The 19,510-nt window shown below is 40.1% G+C and overlaps 1 protein-coding gene and 2 long non-coding RNA genes across 3 annotated transcripts; 1 reads left to right on the top strand and 2 right to left on the bottom strand.

The window, feature by feature from the left end:
* The first annotated feature begins 1,248 nt into the window (after window positions 1-1,248).
* On the top strand, window positions 1,249-8,180 carry LOC138952203 (uncharacterized). The gene is made up of 3 exons (XR_011451324.1): window positions 1,249-1,530; window positions 1,928-2,151; window positions 8,040-8,180. It is a non-coding gene; the product is annotated as an uncharacterized lncRNA (long non-coding RNA).
* A 795-nt stretch (window positions 8,181-8,975) lies between these two features.
* Window positions 8,976-9,395, bottom strand: LOC138952204 (uncharacterized). Its single transcript, XR_011451325.1, has 3 exons — window positions 9,318-9,395; window positions 9,138-9,259; window positions 8,976-9,072 (listed from the first exon to the last, which is right to left on the bottom strand). It is a non-coding gene; the product is annotated as an uncharacterized lncRNA (long non-coding RNA).
* Window positions 9,396-12,639: 3,244 nt separating this feature from the next.
* On the bottom strand, window positions 12,640-19,289 carry LOC138952202 (proteasome subunit alpha type-3-like). The gene is made up of 9 exons (XM_070323810.1): window positions 19,133-19,289; window positions 18,395-18,477; window positions 17,802-17,925; window positions 17,379-17,480; window positions 16,622-16,765; window positions 15,924-16,036; window positions 15,083-15,150; window positions 14,423-14,487; window positions 12,640-13,138 (listed from the first exon to the last, which is right to left on the bottom strand). Exons 1-9 carry the CDS (start codon window positions 19,151-19,153, stop codon window positions 13,094-13,096), a joined length of 765 nt encoding a protein of 254 aa, XP_070179911.1. The 5' UTR covers window positions 19,154-19,289; the 3' UTR covers window positions 12,640-13,093.
* Between the last annotated feature and the right edge of the window lie 221 nt (window positions 19,290-19,510).

The following is a 19,510-nucleotide window of genomic DNA, read 5'->3' as shown; positions in this document are numbered from 1 at the left end:
GCCGGATATGACGTCATCAAAAGTATTTATCGAAAAAAAGAAAAAACATGGTCTGGGATATCATTCCCAGGAACTCTCGTGTAAAATTTCATAAAGATCGGTCAAGTAGTTTGGTCTCAGTGAATCGGACTTGGTCGTGTGACAGACGTTTTCTTCCACACGAGATTACGTTGATTGTCCGTCTAACGAAGCCGTCAGGCTGAGACATCAGCTAATCGAGTGTGGAAGAAAACTCTGTCACACGACGACCAAGTCGGAATAGCATTTATGTCTCACAGCTTCAACAGAGGAGAGAACACACACGTTTTGCGTACTCAAGCTTGACAAACCTAAACACAGGAGCAGCCATTGTGGAGAGATCTACTTTTTGACGGAAGTGAACGAACAACTATGAATGACGTCTCGGTATATGGGAATGACGTCACAGTCATCGTCACAGTCTGTATCTTTTGAAGCATCGCATTCTTCATGACGTCTTTCTGTGTCTTTCTAGTTTCAGACTAACAGGCCTCCTGAGCGAGCCACTTTCCAAGGCATAGGCAGCTAAATTCGCATAATTATGGAAACAGTACTGTCGTTTGGGGTGCCGTTCTCAGTATTCTCAGCGTTGAAGAATTTGTAAAGAGAAGAAACGATAACAGCAGGAGTAATAAAAGTCGTGTGTGCATTTTCGGGCTTTTGGAGGGACGATTTCGAGTTTGAATCCGTTCTTGCACATGCTCCAAAGCGTGTAACATACAATCTTGCACACGTTTGCTTTAGTAGTGGCAAAGAAGGAAAGCGTGTGACATCAGTACACACAGTACACCACGACCCTCGTCTCGATTCCCCCTCTATGTTAAAACATTGTAAAAATGGGGAGTAAAAATTTCATGGAGGGAGTAATTTTTTCGTGCCTTGGGGAGTTCTTTTCTCGTACGAAAAGTGTACTCGGAGTAAGAATTTCGTACGAAATATTTACTCCGGAGTAAATTTTTCGTGGGGTAAAAATTTCGTGTTACACCGGGTTGCCCGACACAAATGAGCCAACACACAGTCATCGGAATCATAGTTCCGATTCCCAGAACTGAGAAGTGCTGAATCAAGGAATATTTTGCTGCTCAAGTATCGTCAAATCTTTAGTTTTACTGGTAATGTACACACGTTACGTTTGGAGTTCTTTTGTTTTTGTTTTAGATCAATGTGAACTTTACATTGTGTTTGTAGTTCAGATCCTCAAAAACGTTTGCTCATAAACCAGACAGGTAGGAATGTTCATTTCATGTGCCTGTACTGAGTGTACTGCGCAACTCGCAGTGTGGTGAAGTAGCGGACACAGAGACAGCACACGCATCGCTGCTGCCAACACACAAGCAACTACGGCGGGGAGGGAAGTGACGAGATTACGACTTCTCTCGTCTTCGTTTTTGTCCTCTCTCCGCTTTCACACAGTTATTGAACCTGCCTGGGTCACGGAATAAACCTTTTACTGGCTGGTGGTACAGTCATTCTGTGGATTATCTTCGTGTATCCGCTGCACGAGCTTCGTCTGTGAGTATCCACTGTTGTTTGAACTAAGTCAGTACATAACTGCAACGGTAGAGTAGTGAGTTATCATACCAAGTGATGTACAGTCATCACCGTCTCTCTATCTTGTAAAATGAAGGTGCGGTTGCTTCAGTTCTTGATTTTTGGTTTGTTCTATAACACGCTCGATCGTTTGTTTGATTAGATTCGGAGCTGAAAGCTTACAGTTCCACAACAAAGAGTGACCATGTTTATCTGTCAAAACGATGTATTCCCGTACATTCACTAGTATTCTAGTCCATTCGACTTCGAGTTCAGAGTTATCCTTATCAGGCTTATGCTTATACTGCGTTCGTGGACATGGTGTTTGATGTTTTGTGAAAGCCGCACTGAGCTGACTGTGTTGTGTGTGTTGTTGCAGAGAGCATAGACCTAAATATAGGTCCCTGCAGAGAGAGAGAGACACCCAACCAGTCGCATCATTCAGTGTGTATTCAGGCGGTGGCTTCAAGTCCAAAGCCCTCAAAATGATTCCAGGGTTCGCATTGATGAAGCGAGCGTGGGTGTTCGTTCGCTGGTGTTACTTCCAGTTCGCGATCCACACATGTGTCTCCATGCTGGAGCCAGCAGAAGAGCGAGTGCTCAGTATCCTTTGTGTACACTCAGCCATTGTTGGTTAGGGATTAAATGTTATTGTCATCATTTTCACGAGTTTTCATTCACAAACACCTGGGAAATAAATCTCATGTTCCCCATGCAATAACTCGAGGTGGTGAAAGGGTTTGAGCTTTTAGGTGAAACGTGGATTGTCAAAGTAAAAGCCAATCATGCTGATTGTTTGATGTGTGGAACCATTGCGGCTTTGGATTTGTGTTTCCGAGGACAACGATTGTAAGCATTCACTCTCAAAGACCCAATCAATGTTGATAATTACCGCGGCGACTCATGGTCAATTTGCAACTTATCTCTGTAATCGCAAAATCCACAACGAAAAGTCATAAACACTTAAATTTAAAAGAAAAAAAATATGCTCAACACTTACTGAACTCACAGGTATGATCGCAGCTCTGTACATTTTCAGACTGGAAGAAAAGCGTCAACAAGCTACGTTTGGCGTCACATACAAGTTTGACGTGTTATCTCGTGCTACTGTGACGATGCTTTGTGGCCCTGAGTTGGATTCTAAAAATTCGTCTCCCTGTGGGTTATTGTGTGGTTTGTTGCACAACCAAATTGATGACAAAAACGATGTTTGGTGGCTTGTTGTCAGACCAGCATTTTTTTGTTGGTCCTCGGGGATCGCCTTTTGTCTCATATTTTTTTAATTTATTTATTTATTTATTATGGGGAGCTTATATAGCGCGAACCACAACTGTGCTCTCCACGCTTTACATATTAATTTCTGCCGTTTGAAATGAATTTTTACACACAATATATAACGCATTCACATCGACCAGCAAACTTCAAGCCTATTAGGCGAACATTCACCTTTCGCGGCCTATTATTCCAAGTCAAACGGGTATTTGGTGGACATTTTTATCTATGCCTATACAATTTTGCCAGGAAAGACCCTTTTGTCAATCGTGGGATCTTTAACGTGCACACCCCAATGTAGTGTACACGAAGGGACCTCGGTTTTTCGTCTCATCCGAAAGACTAGCACTTGAACCCACCACCTAGGTTAGGAAAGGGGGGAGAAAATTGCGGCCTGACCCAGGGTCGAACACGCAACCTCTCGCTTCCGAGCGCAAGTGCGTTACCACTCGGCCACCCAGTCCCTTCGGCCTTGGTCGATAAATATGAAACAAAAGACGATATGGTCCCCTTGGACCAACAAAAAAGCTGGTCTGTCAACAAGCCACCAAACATCTTATATTGTCAGTCAGAGGCTCAAACCACACACACACACATGTATCATGTTTGTCCCCAACGTGTTATTGTACAGGCACGCCCTCTGACATTGACACGGACAGGTTTACACCAAATGAACAAGGGCGGGAGTCGGTAGCGCGCTGGATTTGTATCCAGTTGGCCGCTGTCAGCGTGAGTTCGTCCCCACGTTTGGCGAGAGATTTATTTCTCAGAGTCAACTTTGTGTGCAGACTCTCCTCGGTGTCCGAACACCCCCGTGTGTACACGCAAGCACAAGACCAAGTGCGCACGAAAAAGATCCTGTAATCCATGTCAGAGTTCGGTGGGTTATAGAAACATGAAAATACCCAGCATGCTTCCTCCGAAAAACGGCGTATGGCTGCCTAAATGGCGGGGTAAAAAACGTTCATACACGTAAAATTCCACTCGTGCAAAAAACATGAGTGTACATGGGAGTTTCAGCCCACGAACGCAGAAGAAGAAGAAGAACAAATGAACAGCATGCAAATATGGGCTGTTTGTTTCCTGGATCAGTGAATGTGGTATAATGTGAGTGGGGGAAAAAGTTGCAGGATTTGAGTGGCTCTCATTCGAATTGCACGAACAGTTTGGACTGCACCCTTACACTGTTACAGTTACAGGTTTTGAGATACAACTTCAGACTTTGTGAGCGGCATGCACAAATGAAATGTTCATTTCCTAACTCCAAGTAACTGGTATTGTGATTATTTAGTGTCATAGTGTCAGGAAGAAATTACAGGTTTTGAGTAACTGAAGTTAACCACTAAATGTGTATATAATTATAAGGCAGGAGAGCTCACTCCTAGCTCTCTCTCTCACTCCATGGCAGGTAACTACTAACTGTGAGTTGAACTGCACTTACAACACAAGCTGTACCCTTAATGGATAGCAATGTTGCTAGCTGTGTAGGTTTCATGACTTACAAGGAACTACTTGCCAGCTAGCTGCAACATTTTCTGGTTTGACATTTCAAGAGGTTTTCTTTGAACCTGAAAATGAATGCAAAATACCAAAGGGCTGCTAATAATAATATGCTGCAAAAATCTATTTTCAGTTGCACTTTTCTCGGTTATGCTGGTATTTCACCATCTTATAAAGTTATATCTTTAAAATTAAAGCAGAGAACAGATGATTAAAAATAGACAACTTGAAGAAAACACAGTTCAGAGATGATCACTGAATTGAAGATGACAGAGAAACAAGAAGAAGGATAGGGGGACAATACACAAGTCGTATGGGCAAATTAATTTGTGATTAAAAAAACCCAAAAATTGTGTTGCAGAACTGACTTTGTCACATGTGGTATAGAACCAGTAATGAGAATTGAGATAAAGGCCACAGAGAGTCTATTTGGTGAGGTAGTGGTGTGGGTTTGATGTCCATGAATAAATTGAACCTCCAGACAGTGTGGTTCACTTGGTGAGATTTGCCTTCACATGAGATAAATGTCATGTGATTTGTGTGGCAGTACACACTTTGCTCCCTGGATCATGCACAGAGAGATTTTTTTTATCAGGAAAGCAGAGGATGTACTTATATATTCAGACATGCAATTTTTAGATAGGACAGGTGCTAAGTATTTTCTGTCAGTCTGGGTGAGGGTGCAGTTACAGTATTAGTATGTATACATAACCCCCGCGGGTTAGGGGGAAGAATTTACCCATGCTCCCCAGCATGTCGTAAGAGGCGACTAACGGATTCTGTTTCTCTTTTTACCCTTGTTAAGTGTTTCTTGTATAGAATATAGTCAATGTTTGTAAAGATTTTAGTCCAGCAGTATGTAAGAAATATTAAGTCCTTTGCACTGGAAACTTGCATTCTCCCAGTAAGGTCATACATTGCACTATGTTGCAAGCCCCTGGAGCAAATTTTTGATTAGTGCTTTTGTGAACAAGAAACAATTGACGAGTGGCTCTATCCCGTCTCCCCCCCCCTTTCCCCGTCGCGATATAACCTTCGTGGTTGAAAACGATGTTAAACACCAAATAAAGACAGAAAGTAAAGTCTGTATACATGTGTACAACTACAGTGGAACCCCCCCCCCCCCCCCCTTTAAGACCTAAACAAATTGGAGAAAATCGGGTCTTAGAAAGGAGGGGGTCTTAAAATGGGGATCATTTTAAAGAGGTTATGAACAAAAAGTCTGAGAAAACAAGATCTTATGAGAGGGGTTTTTACTGTACAAGTTATTGTCGCCGGAAATAGGTGTAGCCTGTTTACAATCTGCTCTACATCCCCATGGTCTGCATTTTACTGTGTCGTTTGACCCTTGCATTAGCGAATGAGTGACTTATTATTGAGCTACATGTCATAATCGTTAGGTCATATCATATATCACTGTGCATACTTGCTGGGGTGAGGCTTAGGCTTCGGGATAACTTTGGGTTTGAAATGACTACCAGGAAGTATCATTAGGTACCGTGTTACCTGTAGTGAGGGCCCCAAAGGGGGGGTATCATCACGATCACGGGAAGGGAAATTTTAGCTTTCACGATCACAGTTACCTTGATTTTTGTTTTCACGATCACAAACACCTTGACGAATAGAGGATCATAGAGTGATACAGCTGTGAAAAATGTACGTTGAAAATAAAATGCTTTGCAATAATGCCCATCACGATCACGAACACAAATGACGATCACGAGACTTGATTTTTTTGTCATCACGGATCACGGGCAAAGTCCCATCACGATCACAGAAATGGAAATTTCGGCAATCACGGTCACAGAAAGGTCAAAAAACGCCAATCACGATCACGATTTTAAACCCTTTGGGGCCCTCTGTAGTGTAAATGGAATATCAGGACACTTCCCAATAAGTAAAGGATACTTTGTTTTGTCTGCCTATTCACAAACCAAATCATACCTTGCATGAAAGATCACCTAAAAGTAAAATGTTGGGGCGTTTTTTGATGGTCGCAAGGCCAGTGTTTTCTTAACTCTTACCAGTTCGCTCCCTTGCCCATCGTAAGCAAGCTTACGATGCCCCCCCTGTAGTTTTCCACTGACCAATTATCTAATTATAATTTTTTTTTTTTTTTTTTTTTTTACATTGGATGGGTCGGACAGTGGATAAACTCATATTTAAGACACACTTTATGACTGAAACAAGCTGGGTTTTTGTTATAAGTTAGTTATAGAAATGCATTATTAGGCAAACAAAAAAAAGAAAGTCTGTTGACGGTAACATAGGCCCAAAAAAATAGGGTCGGTAGGTCGGGACTTTTTTTATTATTTTTTTTATTTCCCCAAAACATATTTTTAAGTTATTTTGCCAAAAAAACAAAGCCCTTTTTTTTTTTTTTTCAAATTTTTCCTTTTTTTTTTTTTTTTACCAAATGCCAAACAAAAGTCTAGGGTCGCGCGAAAAAATAGGGTCAGTCAGGATACCGTAAACAGAATATTTTTTTGGGGGGGGGGCCTTAGGCATGAAACGTCCAACTTTGAAATTTGGGTGGGGGTATTCAGGTGACAATAACTTTTTTGTTTATCAGCAAAACTCTATAAAACTTTGCTATGTTATGTAAAATGAATGCCCAAACAGACTAGTTAGCAGCATATCTAAAATAAACTGAACACAAAAAAAATTTCTTCTTTGTGTTTGTCACGTGTTCCAAAAAATGGGCGTACAAATTTCAACAAAAATCATGTTGTCATCCCCATAAAATTTTTACCTTTAAAGATAGCACAATTCTCTTTGCAAATATGAAAAGCTTATTCATTTTCCTTTCATTTGATATATAACTTTCTATATTTCATTTAGAATATGACCCCAGATAGCCACTCGACAAGTAGGCACCAACAGCACTGTAAAATATGCCCTAAAACCCCCGAACTGGTAAGAGTTAATGCAGGTACCACCGTACAACATTCTTGTGCTGATTTGTAAGGGATACGCTACCTTCAGCCATTGTCATTAGATCATTGTGCATACAATCACAAGTAAAGATCTTAAGCCTATAGGTTGAGGTTAGGGGTAAGCAGTGGGGTGGCATTACCGTCCAGCATTGACAGACAGCAGCAGAGGGTAGAGGTAGTTTGTAAATAGTAATATTGCAGACAGCATTTATGTTTCATGACTCCAAAAGCACATACGTACATGTACTTTTTTTTTAAACAGAAGAAGTTTCAGAACAAACGCAAACAATACATACAGCAGAACTGTTAGCATTAGACTTAAGGAGAGGCATAGGTACAAACTGACATAGCACGGGGGTGGGGGGGTAAAGTTAGGTTTGATCGCTCTCTCCTTTAGCAATTTTGCATGAGTAAACAAGGAAAGGATCGTTTAAAACGGACAAAACAATCATCCTGATTGTAGAATGCTGAGCATCATAAAAGTGTCATACCACTGCTGCAAAAAAAGGTGTCAAAAAGTGACCTCCAGTAGCACAGATGTGTTTCATGCTGCTTATAAATTTGCATCAACTTTGTTTATATCCACCTTGTTGAATGGTGAAGAGCGTCATCAAGAGATGTTGTGGTCTTTCCAAATTTCACTGAAATGTGTTGCACATTTTGCTTGCTTTTCAGAACTTTAGCAAATATGAGTTTTAACTTAAGTACATGTATGCAACACCAACGCAATTATTATTCATATTGCAATATAAACTTTTCAAAGTTTCTTTAACAGTACCACAGTCTCTGTGCTGGCAGCGATTCTTCTGATGGTGACCTATGTGACGATCACCTACCTGCCTGGACATCTCATCATGATGTACAATTTTACTTCTCACATAATAGGCGTCTGACGCCACACACGTCATCATGACGTAGAGCTTCATTTGTAACAACACCCGGATGTTGTGACTGCAGACACCTCATCATGACGTAGAGCTTCATTTGTAACAGTAACACTGACCCGGATGTTGTGACTGCAGATACCTCATCATGACGTAGAGCTTCATTTGTAACAGTAACACCCGGATGTTGTGACTGCAGATACCTCATCATGACGTAGAGCTTCATTTGTAACAGTAACACCCGGATGTTGTGACTGCTGATACCTCATCATGATGTGGAGCTTCATTTGTAACAGTAACACCCGGATGTTGTGACTGCAGACACCTTATCATGACGTAGAGCTTCATTTGTAACAGTAACACCCGGATGTTGTGACTGCTGATACCTCATCATGATGTGGAGCTTCATCTGTAACAGTAACACCCGGATGTTGTGACTGCTGATACCTCATCATGATGTGGAGCTTCATCTGTAACAGTAACACCCGGATGTTGTGACTGCTGATACCTCATCATGATGTGGAGCTTCATCTGTAACAGTAACACCCGGATGTTGTGACTGCTGATACCTCATCATGACGTAGAGCTTCATTTGTAACAGTAACACCCGGATGTTGTGACTGCTGATACCTCATCATGATGTGGAGCTTCATTTGTAACAGTAACACCCGGATGTTGTGACTGCAGACACCTTATAATGTGGAGCTTCATCTGTAACAGTAACACCCGGATGTTGTGACTGTTGATACCTCATCATGATGTGGAGCTTCATTTGTAACAGTAACACCCGGATGTTGTGACTGCTGATACCTCATCATGATGTGGAGCTTCATTTGTAACAGTAACACCCGGATGTTGTGACTGCTGATACCTCATCATGATGTGGAGCTTCATTTGTAACAGTAACACCCGGATGTTGTGACTGCTGATACCTCATCATGACGTAGAGCTTCATTTGTAACAGTAACACTGACCCGGATGTTGTGACTGCAGATACCTCATCATGACGTAGAGCTTCATTTGTAACAGTAACACCCGGATGTTGTGACTGCTGATACCTCATCATGATGTGGAGCTTCATTTGTAACAGTAACACCCGGATGTTGTGACTGCAGACACCTTATAATGTGGAGCTTCATCTGTAACAGTAACACCCGGATGTTGTGACTGTTGATACCTCATCATGATGTGGAGCTTCATTTGTAACAACCTGGATTTCAGACTGTGGACACCTCATGATGAAAAATAGAAAGTCCTTCATACTCCGTCTGTGAATACGATGGCACTTTTTTGGCAGACATCTCATCTAGATAGACAACTTCATTTGCACTATATGTGACTGTAGATACCTCATCATGCGTATTATCACTCTCAACATCCTGGGTATGCGTCAATCACTGACTGAAGACATCACGATAATGGCCAATAACATCACAATGGTCAGTTGCATCAGCAACATCCCGACTGCAGACACCTTATCAAAATGTGGATCGTCACTCAACATCATGAGTGTGCTACAGTCACTGACTGCAGATATCACAAAAATTGTAAACTTCATCTGCAACATTCCCACTGCAGACATGATGTACAGCTTCGCTCTGGCAAGTTTAAACAGCTGTCAAGTTGTATGTGTTCTTTAGTATCCTTTGTCATTTTTCTGTAGTTTTGTTGACAAGATACAAATATGTAAGCGCCTAGGGCTATATCTAGATTAGGCGCATAAAAATGATCACAATAATAATAATGTGCGGGGTACACCTGTTTTGAAGGAACTCTGGCAGTTTCAGTGATTGCTTTGTGTGTGTGGCTCTGTTGGACAGTTTTGAGTGTTGTGCGAGTGTCAGCCATGACACTTGTTCACATATTTTAGTGTGATGTGTGTGCGTGTGATTTCAATTTGTGAACATGTGTAAGTATGAAGGTATCAACTATCATTGTGTGCCAATCATTTCACAATAAATGACCAAACATCCCTTTATCATAAAATTAAGGCCAGTTCTCAAAGTACAAGTGAAGGCGATAAGATGTATGAAAGAGGCTCCTTTCACTGGAAAGCCTATCTTCGCATGTATCTTTTCATGTTCAAATCTGTTTGCTGGGTGAATGGTTTGCAAGAAGCTTGTTTTGATTTTTTCACTAATGGAAATTGTGTTGGGTCAAATGGCGTCCACTGACGCAACAATATTTTTTGATACTTTAAGAACAAAGCCCTTTGCAGCAGACTGAGCATTCTGATGAAAGAACACGTCTAAAATTATGATTTACGCACCTTTCAACATGACCGAATGCCTTTTACTCAGCAGCAAAATGATGTGGAGCGAGCATGAACCCCAAAGTATCAAAGTATACATACATGTTTGACAATATAATTTAGGATTAAATCGAGTAGTTTCTTTTGCCATCAATTTCGAAAAGTGGCACTTTTTGTGTTCTTTAAAATTTGTGGCTATAGTCGGCACAAGTCCGGTTCAAAATGTGTTCTGCATATTCTTTGTTCTGCGCGGGCTTCCCTGTTACGTCAAGAGACACCTGTGCCAGTGATTGTTGCACACAATTGACATTTTTAAATTGTTTACATTTCATTACTGTATTATCCCATCGCTGGGAAGTTTGGCTCGCTTCCTCCCATAGGAAAGCAAGCAGCAAAAGTGCACTACCCAGGTGTGATCAGCCACTTCCATTCGTGGCAGAATGACTAAGATCTTTTACATGTATGCCATAGTCAGAGTCAGTTTGCAGTCTTCTGGCATCTCTGCTCTTGTGTTGTTTCTGGAATATTAAGTGCCATAACACATTCTCTGAATTTTTTGTTTTAACATTTTGCGTGACTGTAAACAAGAGAGGGTTGAACAAAAGCAAAAATATACACAGTGGTTTACATCGATTCATACTAAATAAAAGTTGTAGCTTTTCAAGTCCGTTTTGATACAAAATCTTTTGAAAGTGTTCTAGTCTTTGACAAGAATGAAAAATAAAAGGATCTCACTGTTTGCAAGAATATTTAAGAACCTTTATTTTGTGCTTGCCAGAAACAATATCCCTGCAACAAGAGTAAGTGACCCCCCGCAGGTTAGGGGGAAGAATTTACCTGATGCTCCCCAGCATGTCATAAGAGGCACCCTTGTTAAGTGTCTCTTGTATAGAATATAGTCAATATTTGTAAAGATTTTAGTCAAGCAGTATGTAAGAAATGTTTAGTCCTTTGTACTGGAAACTTGCATTCTCCCAGTAAGGTAATATATTGTACTACGTTGCAAGCCCCTGGAGCAAATTTTTGATTAGTGCTTTTGTGAACAAGAAGCAATTAACAAGTGGCTCTATCCCGTCTCCCCCCTTTCCCGTGATATAACCTTCGTGGTTGAAAACGACGTTAAACACCAAATAAAGAAAGAAAGAGTAAGTGAGAGTCATGCAAAAACCAATCTCCTGGTTCCTGAGAGAATAACTAGCATTGAAATGAACAAGGGACTTTCATCCTCAAAACACAAGTTCGCAGATCCTTTATTTTGAAGTGTGTTATTTTTTAGTTATACAGTGGAACCCCCCCTTTTAAGACCCTGTTTTCTGACTTTCTGTCCATTAACCTCTGTATAATTACCCCCATTTTAAGACTCCCTCCTTTTTAAGACCCTGTTTTCTCTGACTTTCTGTTCATAACCTCTGTAAAATTACCCCCATTTTAATTACGACTCGCTCCTTTTTAAGACCTGATTTTCTCGGGTTTTTTTAGGTCTTAAAAAGGGGGTTTCACTGTACACACAAGGCTTTACCACATACAATGTAGTTAGTTACTATCGTGAAATGCTGAGCCTGCCTTGAGACCTCCTCAGCAACTTTTGACAATCGGTGAAAATGATATTACTTCGGTATCCTGATTCAATTCTTCGTAGTCACTATAATGCCTAATTTTAATGAGGATATACCTTCCAAAACTTGTGTTCAGAGGCAAATTTTGCTCTGTTTGTATATGTTACAGGCGAGGTAATTTTAAGACGGATGGGTTGATGTTCTTCTTCTTCAGCGTTCGACGGGGTTGATGTTCAAAATATGGTTAGGTTCTAATTACGTATCTTCTTTCTATATTTAATTTTTCTGTGCTTTGTGAAAAGGAATTATTAATAAACATGGATGGACTCAAGTGATTGCTTTTTCTGTCATTATGTGTTTTTGCCTTTGTTCTTTTCTCATGTACTTGATTTCTTACAGATTGACAGTTTAATGTCTGGACTGCTTGAAAAGTCTGAACTATAGACTACAAAACACACACACACGGAGACAGATTCAGTCATACCCAAAGTTATGTTAGTGCAATACTATTTCTTTTACTTGCAAGTATATGTCTACCCCATTTAACCCCCTCCAATCTCATTTCTTGTGTGTGATTGTGTCTGCCAGCGTGTGTTTGTGTTACTATGTATCCACACTGATCTGAATCGTGATTGCTTGTACATGTGCGTGAAATACTTTTTCATGACAAAACACAGGGAAAATCTTCAGTCTGAGCATTCATATCCATTTATTCAGTAATTAACACGTACATGACAACTAACAAATCCCCAGTGGTAAATTCCTGTTTTTATATGCAAATAATAATTAATATCTGCTTCACTCAAAATAATGCTTCACTCAAAAAAGAAAAAGGCCAGAAAGAAGAACGAACCAATTAGAAAGCCTGCAGAGGGTGAGAAAAGAACGGAGTTACCTCAACATCTTCTGAACTTGTACACGCATGTACAGCTAAATCATGCTAAATGCGTTGTAACCAAATAGGTAATTCAGTTGGCTTTGATTCACAAACGTCGCAAAGATCATATCCATTATGTAACCAAATGTTTTTGATCCATCTTTGTCTCTTATAGAGTGTCCCGCCATTTCAGATGTGAAGTGAAGCAAAATGGTCTGAGATAGTCACGAATGATGGTGGTGTGATGATGATGCATATATGGACGCATCTTATAGTTCTTCTTCATCCGAGTCGTCCGATTCCTCAAGTGATTCCTGGAAAATTTGAACAAGGTATTAGAGGGAAGAAAGACAGTCGCATTTACAATTACTCTTGATGCCTACATGGTGTTACAATTTTAATCCAGTTCCAATCATTCCTACAGCACCACTTTTGAACAACCCCCAACTCATTCAGATACCAAGGGAGCTAACTCACCTTTGTGATCAAGATGAAGAATGAAGGCATCAAAATGACTTCATGTTGCTTATATATATGTTTGATCAAGGCACTCAAGTAATGATGAAGATATAAAGCAAATAACATGAGCTCTTAGACATTTTTGGATAGGCTCAGCACCAAAATATGGCCCGGGCATGCCCAAGGTGCTGTGGGTCTCCGCAGCGACTTCAAAACTTTTTGCCCACTTTGCCTCAAACAAGAACATTTGACAAGTCGCGTAAGGCGAAATTACTACATTTAGTCAAGCTGTGGAACTCACAGAATGAAATTGAACGTAGTCCGCCGCTAGTGCAAAAGGCAGTGAAAGTGACGAGCCTGTTTGGCGCGGTAGCGGTTGCGCTGTGCTTCATAGCACGCTTTACTGTACCTCTCTTCGTTTTAACTTTCTGAGCGTGTTTTTAATCCAAACATATCATATCTATATGTTTTTGGAATCAGGAACCGACAAGGAATAAGATGAAAGTATTTTTAAATTGATTTTGAAAATTTAATTTTGATCATAATTTTTAATTTTTTTTAAATTTCAGAGCTTGTTTTTAATCCAAATATAACATATTTATATGTTTTTGGAATCAGAAAATGATGAAGAATAAGATGAACGTAAATTTGGATCGTTTTATAAAAAAAATATTTTTTTAAAAATTTTCAGATTTTTAATGACCAAAGTCATCAATTAATTTTTAAGCCACCAAGCTGAAATGCAATACCGAAGTCCGGCCTTCGTCGAAGATTGCTTGGCCAAAATTTCAATCAATTTGATTGAAAAATGAGGGTGTGACAGTGCCGTCTCAACTTTGACAAAAAGCCGGATATGACGTCACCAAAGACATTTATTGAAAAAATGAAAAAAAAGTCCGGGGATATCATACCCAGGAACTCTCATGTCAAATTTCATAAAGATCGGTCCAGTAGTTTACTCAGAATCGCTCTACACACGCACACACACACACACATACACCACGACCCTCGTCTAGATTCCCCCTCTATGTTAAAACATTTAGTCAAAACTTGACTAAATGTAACAATGATTTCACTAGCCTACAAATAACTCAAATCAATAAGGTATACGCATTGAAGTTTCAGAAAAAAATAAATACCTTTGCATATTTCTCAGCAGCCACGTGAACATCTTTTGGCACCAACTGATGTTTGCCGTCCGTTGCTGTGTAGAAAAGAACGTCGGGTAAGTAACAAGACCTTCAAAAGCTTCAGTTTTAGACAATAATTGACCAAGAGTAGAAAACAGTTACTAGGTCCAAAAAAATATGGTTACTGGCCATTAAGAGATTCACAACAATGCCCTTAGCGTTTGGAAGCTACATGTTGTGATGAGTTCCAAAATATACACCACACGCTTTTATTTATTTGGGGGAAGGGGTAAAACAGACCATTTCAGTATTGCGATACACACAGAGAGTACAGCAAACCCACACACAACAGGTGGTCTGGACGAGAACGTGCCCAAGTGAGTGAGTCAAAGCCCTGGGTTGGATTGGTTGAAATTGAGATTTCAACCAATCTGACCCGATGATCATGTCCCACCCAGTTGCACAATTTTTCATGTACACCACCCCTGGTGTCCTTTCATGATATACATTTTTTCTAACATCCCTGTACTGTAGTAAAGTTTACTCCCAATTTTCACTGTGCACTACTATTTCTTTTGCAGTACTTACAAGTATAACACACATCTTCAGACTAGTTGTCCAGCCCAATAACATGCTTCACCTCTTTGCAGATGCATAACTTGGACTTACCTTCTCCCACCCAGCTCATCTCCAGCTCAAAGGACTTGTCTTTGACCTCATCGTGAACCATGTAGATACTGCAAGCACACAGGGAACAATCTTTATACCATACTGATTTGAAGGGAGAAAAATAGCAGCAACTGCCCACTCTAACGTCAAAACCAAACCACAGACAGATACACTCCACCGAAAATGACATTTTTTAAATTTTTTATTAAGTCTGAGCAGACACATGCACTTACAATCACATTTGTCATAGTCAGTATTTCCATTAGTGTGTACATGCACCGTTGTTGTTCTCAGGCCTCGGTCTTTGGCCACTGGCGCATTTTTTTATTTTATTGTACACACATTGTTATTTTACACCTGAGAGAGAGAGGGAGACAGACAGTTTGTGTGCCTACATTTTGATCACATGATTTTAGACCACATCCTTTTCTTTATTTGGTGTTTAACGTCGTTTTCAACCGTTCAAGGTTATATCGCGACGGGGAAAGGGGGTGGGGGGGGGGGGGGGGGGGGGGGGGGGGGGATGGGATGGAGCCACTTGTTAATTGTTTCTTGTTCACAAAAGCACTAATCAAAAATTTGCTCCAGGGGCTTAATTGCAACGTAGTACAATATATGACCTTTACTGGGAGAATGCAAGTTTCCAGTACAAAGGACTTAACATTTCTTACATAGGCTACTGCTTGACTAAAATCTTTACAAACATTGACTATATTCTATACAAGAAACACTTAACAAGGGTAAAAAGAGAAACAGAATCCGTTAGAGAGAGAGAGAGAGAGAGAGAGAGAGAGAGAGAGAGAGAGAGAGAGAGAGAGAAACAGTGGGGCTGTGTACATACATTTTGGCCACTTCCTTGACCAGATCCTTCATGGACATGTCCTTCATCTTCAGCTTCTCTATCTCGGTCTTGGCTTGTTGCTTGGCTTTGCCGATGGCACACCCGTAATAACCCTGTCACAAACAGCACAGCACATTGATTTTTACGCTATACATTGTAATGCGCAGAAAGCACAGAAATATTCTGTTGTTTGCACGACATAAGTTTTCATTACTTTTATTATTATTATTATTATAATAATACAGCCACAAGTTTACTTACTTACAGTACACTGTATTTCAGAGTGAGTGTGTGTTTTTATTGTTGTTGTTCAATACCCTAAGATGTCGTGAGAAGGGGTGATTAATAAGCCTGAATAATGTATTGCTAAATGTATTAACTCTATAACCCTGTGACATAGCTGAAAACCATATTTGTGCCAGCGCAATCAGGAGCTGTCACTTTTCTTTGACAAATGTACTGTTACTTTTAACCACCATGTGGTCTACAACAAAAGCTGAGGCTTCCGAGCAAGTCAGCTAAACTCAACCAGCAGCAGAGAAGTGCTTCTCATAGCCACTCATTAGATGATACATGATAGTGAGCGTTCTGTTTTGAAACAGCTGATATGTTATGTTTGAAGCTGAAATTTCAACAACACTCTTATGCTAACCAAAAAGACACCATCTGTCAACCACAAGGAAATCTCAAGAACTTACCCAGGACACACCAGATGGCTCAATAAGGAACATTTCTGGACCATCAGCATCGTAGGAGGCGACGATCATGCTTGTGCCAAACGGCCGCACTGCACTGTGTAGTGTGTATGCATGCACATATCCAGATACTCTGTCTGTCAAATGCTGGAAACAGAAACAACGAACGAGGTAAATTTGGTATACATTAACCCACAGAAAACATGCAGGGATCATGTTTACATTTACTTCTTTTTCTTCTTCCAGAATAGAATCATTTAGTTGTTATCATAAAAGCTAGTGATCATCAAGGCTTTAAAGTGCAATACTCTGGTACCTGCCATGTGAGGGCATTCCAAGGAGATAACACTTCCCACAAGAAGAGATGGATCTTCTGTTGTTTATTTGTCTATTAACTTCACCAATATACAAATCATGTACCTGTTGTGACAATGACACCTGCAACAAAGGGATTCTTTTGGTTGATCTCAATGGTGTCCTTTTGTCACAGGTACCTCTGTTGATGAACTTCTTTTCCTTAAATTTAGTCCTGCTCAATCAGTTCAACGTGAAAACAAAGCCACAAGAGATCAGATTGAGCATCTGCTTAGATCGGCTTTAATCCTGTCACTGTCAGTCTGAGCATAAATTGCTTATTATTGAGAAAAAAAAAGCAGTGGCGAGTGGAAAAAACAAAGGATTGAAGACAAATTTAAACCAATGCACAACGTTTTTGATCTGATCCAGAAAGTCAAGTAAGAGTTACAATCTAATGACCAACCTTGAGAGGGATAGGGCTGCCGTAGCTGAATCTGTAGTTGGACGACTCCTCCTTGGCTCGCTCCACTAGCGTTCGTGCATCTGCTAGTAACCCTGCCACTGCCTGCACACCATAAAAGTTTTCTATTATGACATCTTGTTAAACAAACTTCTGTGTTTCTTTCAGGGACAAAAAAAAAAAAAAGGAAAAAGATTCTAAAACAGCAACAGGCATGTACCTCTCAAGGGGAATGCAGTAAATCTGTATGTAAAAAAAGATTCCAAACTGGTCGAGTCTTTTTCTGTACTCGTGAACTCGAAAACAGCAACCAGTATACATGTATCTTTTTGAGAAATGCATTAAAACTGTATGTATGGTTGTGCAATTTGCTAAATAAGTCTACTAGTACTACTGTACTAGTTACAAATATCAAAGTCCTCTCACTCCTCCAATGTGTCTGTCAATGTTGAAGAGACGCTTGTTTGCACCCTGCTCATACAGCTTGGATGTGACCAGTTTCTCCACGCCCATCACAACACCGTCCTTCCCGCGGATACCGATAGCGGTCCTAATCACAAACCAACCACGTTCACATTTTTAAGCAAAACAGTCAAGTGTTCATCATGATGGATTATTAACTTGGAATTAAAATGTGCCCACTTATTAACTTATGCTAACAAAAATTCAGAAAAAAAAAGAATTTATTATCATGAGCGATTAACTTCATTAAGTTGTTAAAATCAAAATGTGTCGCCTTTAGGTTCAGAACCAAAATGCCAATACATGTAATTGTAAACACAAATAAAAACAAAGGTACCCCTTATTTGTTTGCCATGCTAGGGTGCAGTTCACCAGAATGATTGACGATCCTCAATACCAAACACATTATCAACACTCATAAGACAAAAGACTAAGCAGTGATGAATGAGCACAGTTCTGTTTCAAAAATTAAAAATCATCCACTTCTTAACAATTCTAGGAACATGCATCATGTTAGCAGAATGTTCCGAAGCCTCTAGAGAAGCAACTTGACTCACCCACTGTTTTCCACTGCCTTCTGTGCATATTCCACCTGGAACACTCTGCCATCAGGTGAGAAGTGTGACGCCGACAGATCATACTGAAAATCAAAACAACAAACATGAAACACAAAAAGTATTCTTTTTTAGTGTTTACTTATGTTATGAAACTTCATTCACAGGAAACTGATGACATCTCTAATCTAAAATGTAGAGAAGATCCACATTTTGACAATGTCAGCTACTTACAGTTACACAGGTCTGACTCTGGTACCAATTTCTGGATCTATAGGTCTGAGACCATGAGCTACTAGTTCCACAATCATGCTTTGCTACTTTCACAATCTTGAAGTATTATGGAAGGAAATTGGACGTAATTATAGCGTTAATCCTATGGCAGAACGGTTTTTAATTTGCCATACACACAGATATTTTATAAATTTTGTAAATGACACTAGATCAAGTTGATGATCATTTGTTGTCTTGAAAAGCTGGGGCCTTATTCTAACTCCTGGGAAGCTTTCTGGATTCGACTTGTGGTGTTTATGCGACTGCAAGGAAAAACATATGGGGGAAAAACTCCTAATGGGTGTCATATTTTTTCAGTAAAACAGTGATTGTGAAACTGAATCAGTGAATGAGTGAAAATGTGACTGGGAACCGGCGTTCCTTGACAACTTTGACACACAGCAAACTATCGACAGTAATCACACTGTCAAAAACATCGTTTGCATCTAGACAGTCAGAAATACACACCCCAGTTCCAATGGAACTCATAGTCGTTTACTGCTGCAGTGTTCGAACGCACAGAAAGTATTACTCCAGGTTCTGTTTATGGACTTCAAGCAAAGCTTTGTCATGCAGCAGAAACTACTTCCGATATTAGACCCGAGCATGCGCACAGCGCCTAAAGTTTCATGGGGAGTAACTACCAGTTTCTCTTACTGCACTTTATTCCAGCAGTGCTTTCCCTTAGATTGGAATTATTGTCTGCGCTTGGAATAGCCGACTGCATCCTTTCTTTCATGGATACAGGTACATATACTATTAACTCGAATATACAAACAGTTCAAATGCAAGATGTAAACAAACCGTACTTGCTCTCATTTTGGACCTTGTTGAGTCCTTCCTCTG

This window comes from Littorina saxatilis, linkage group LG17 (genome assembly GCF_037325665.1).
Source record: "Littorina saxatilis isolate snail1 linkage group LG17, US_GU_Lsax_2.0, whole genome shotgun sequence".
NCBI lineage: Eukaryota > Metazoa > Mollusca > Gastropoda > Littorinimorpha > Littorinidae > Littorina > Littorina saxatilis.
Note: the sequence above shows the minus strand (reverse complement) of the source record. Positions and strands in the feature narration are given on the sequence as shown.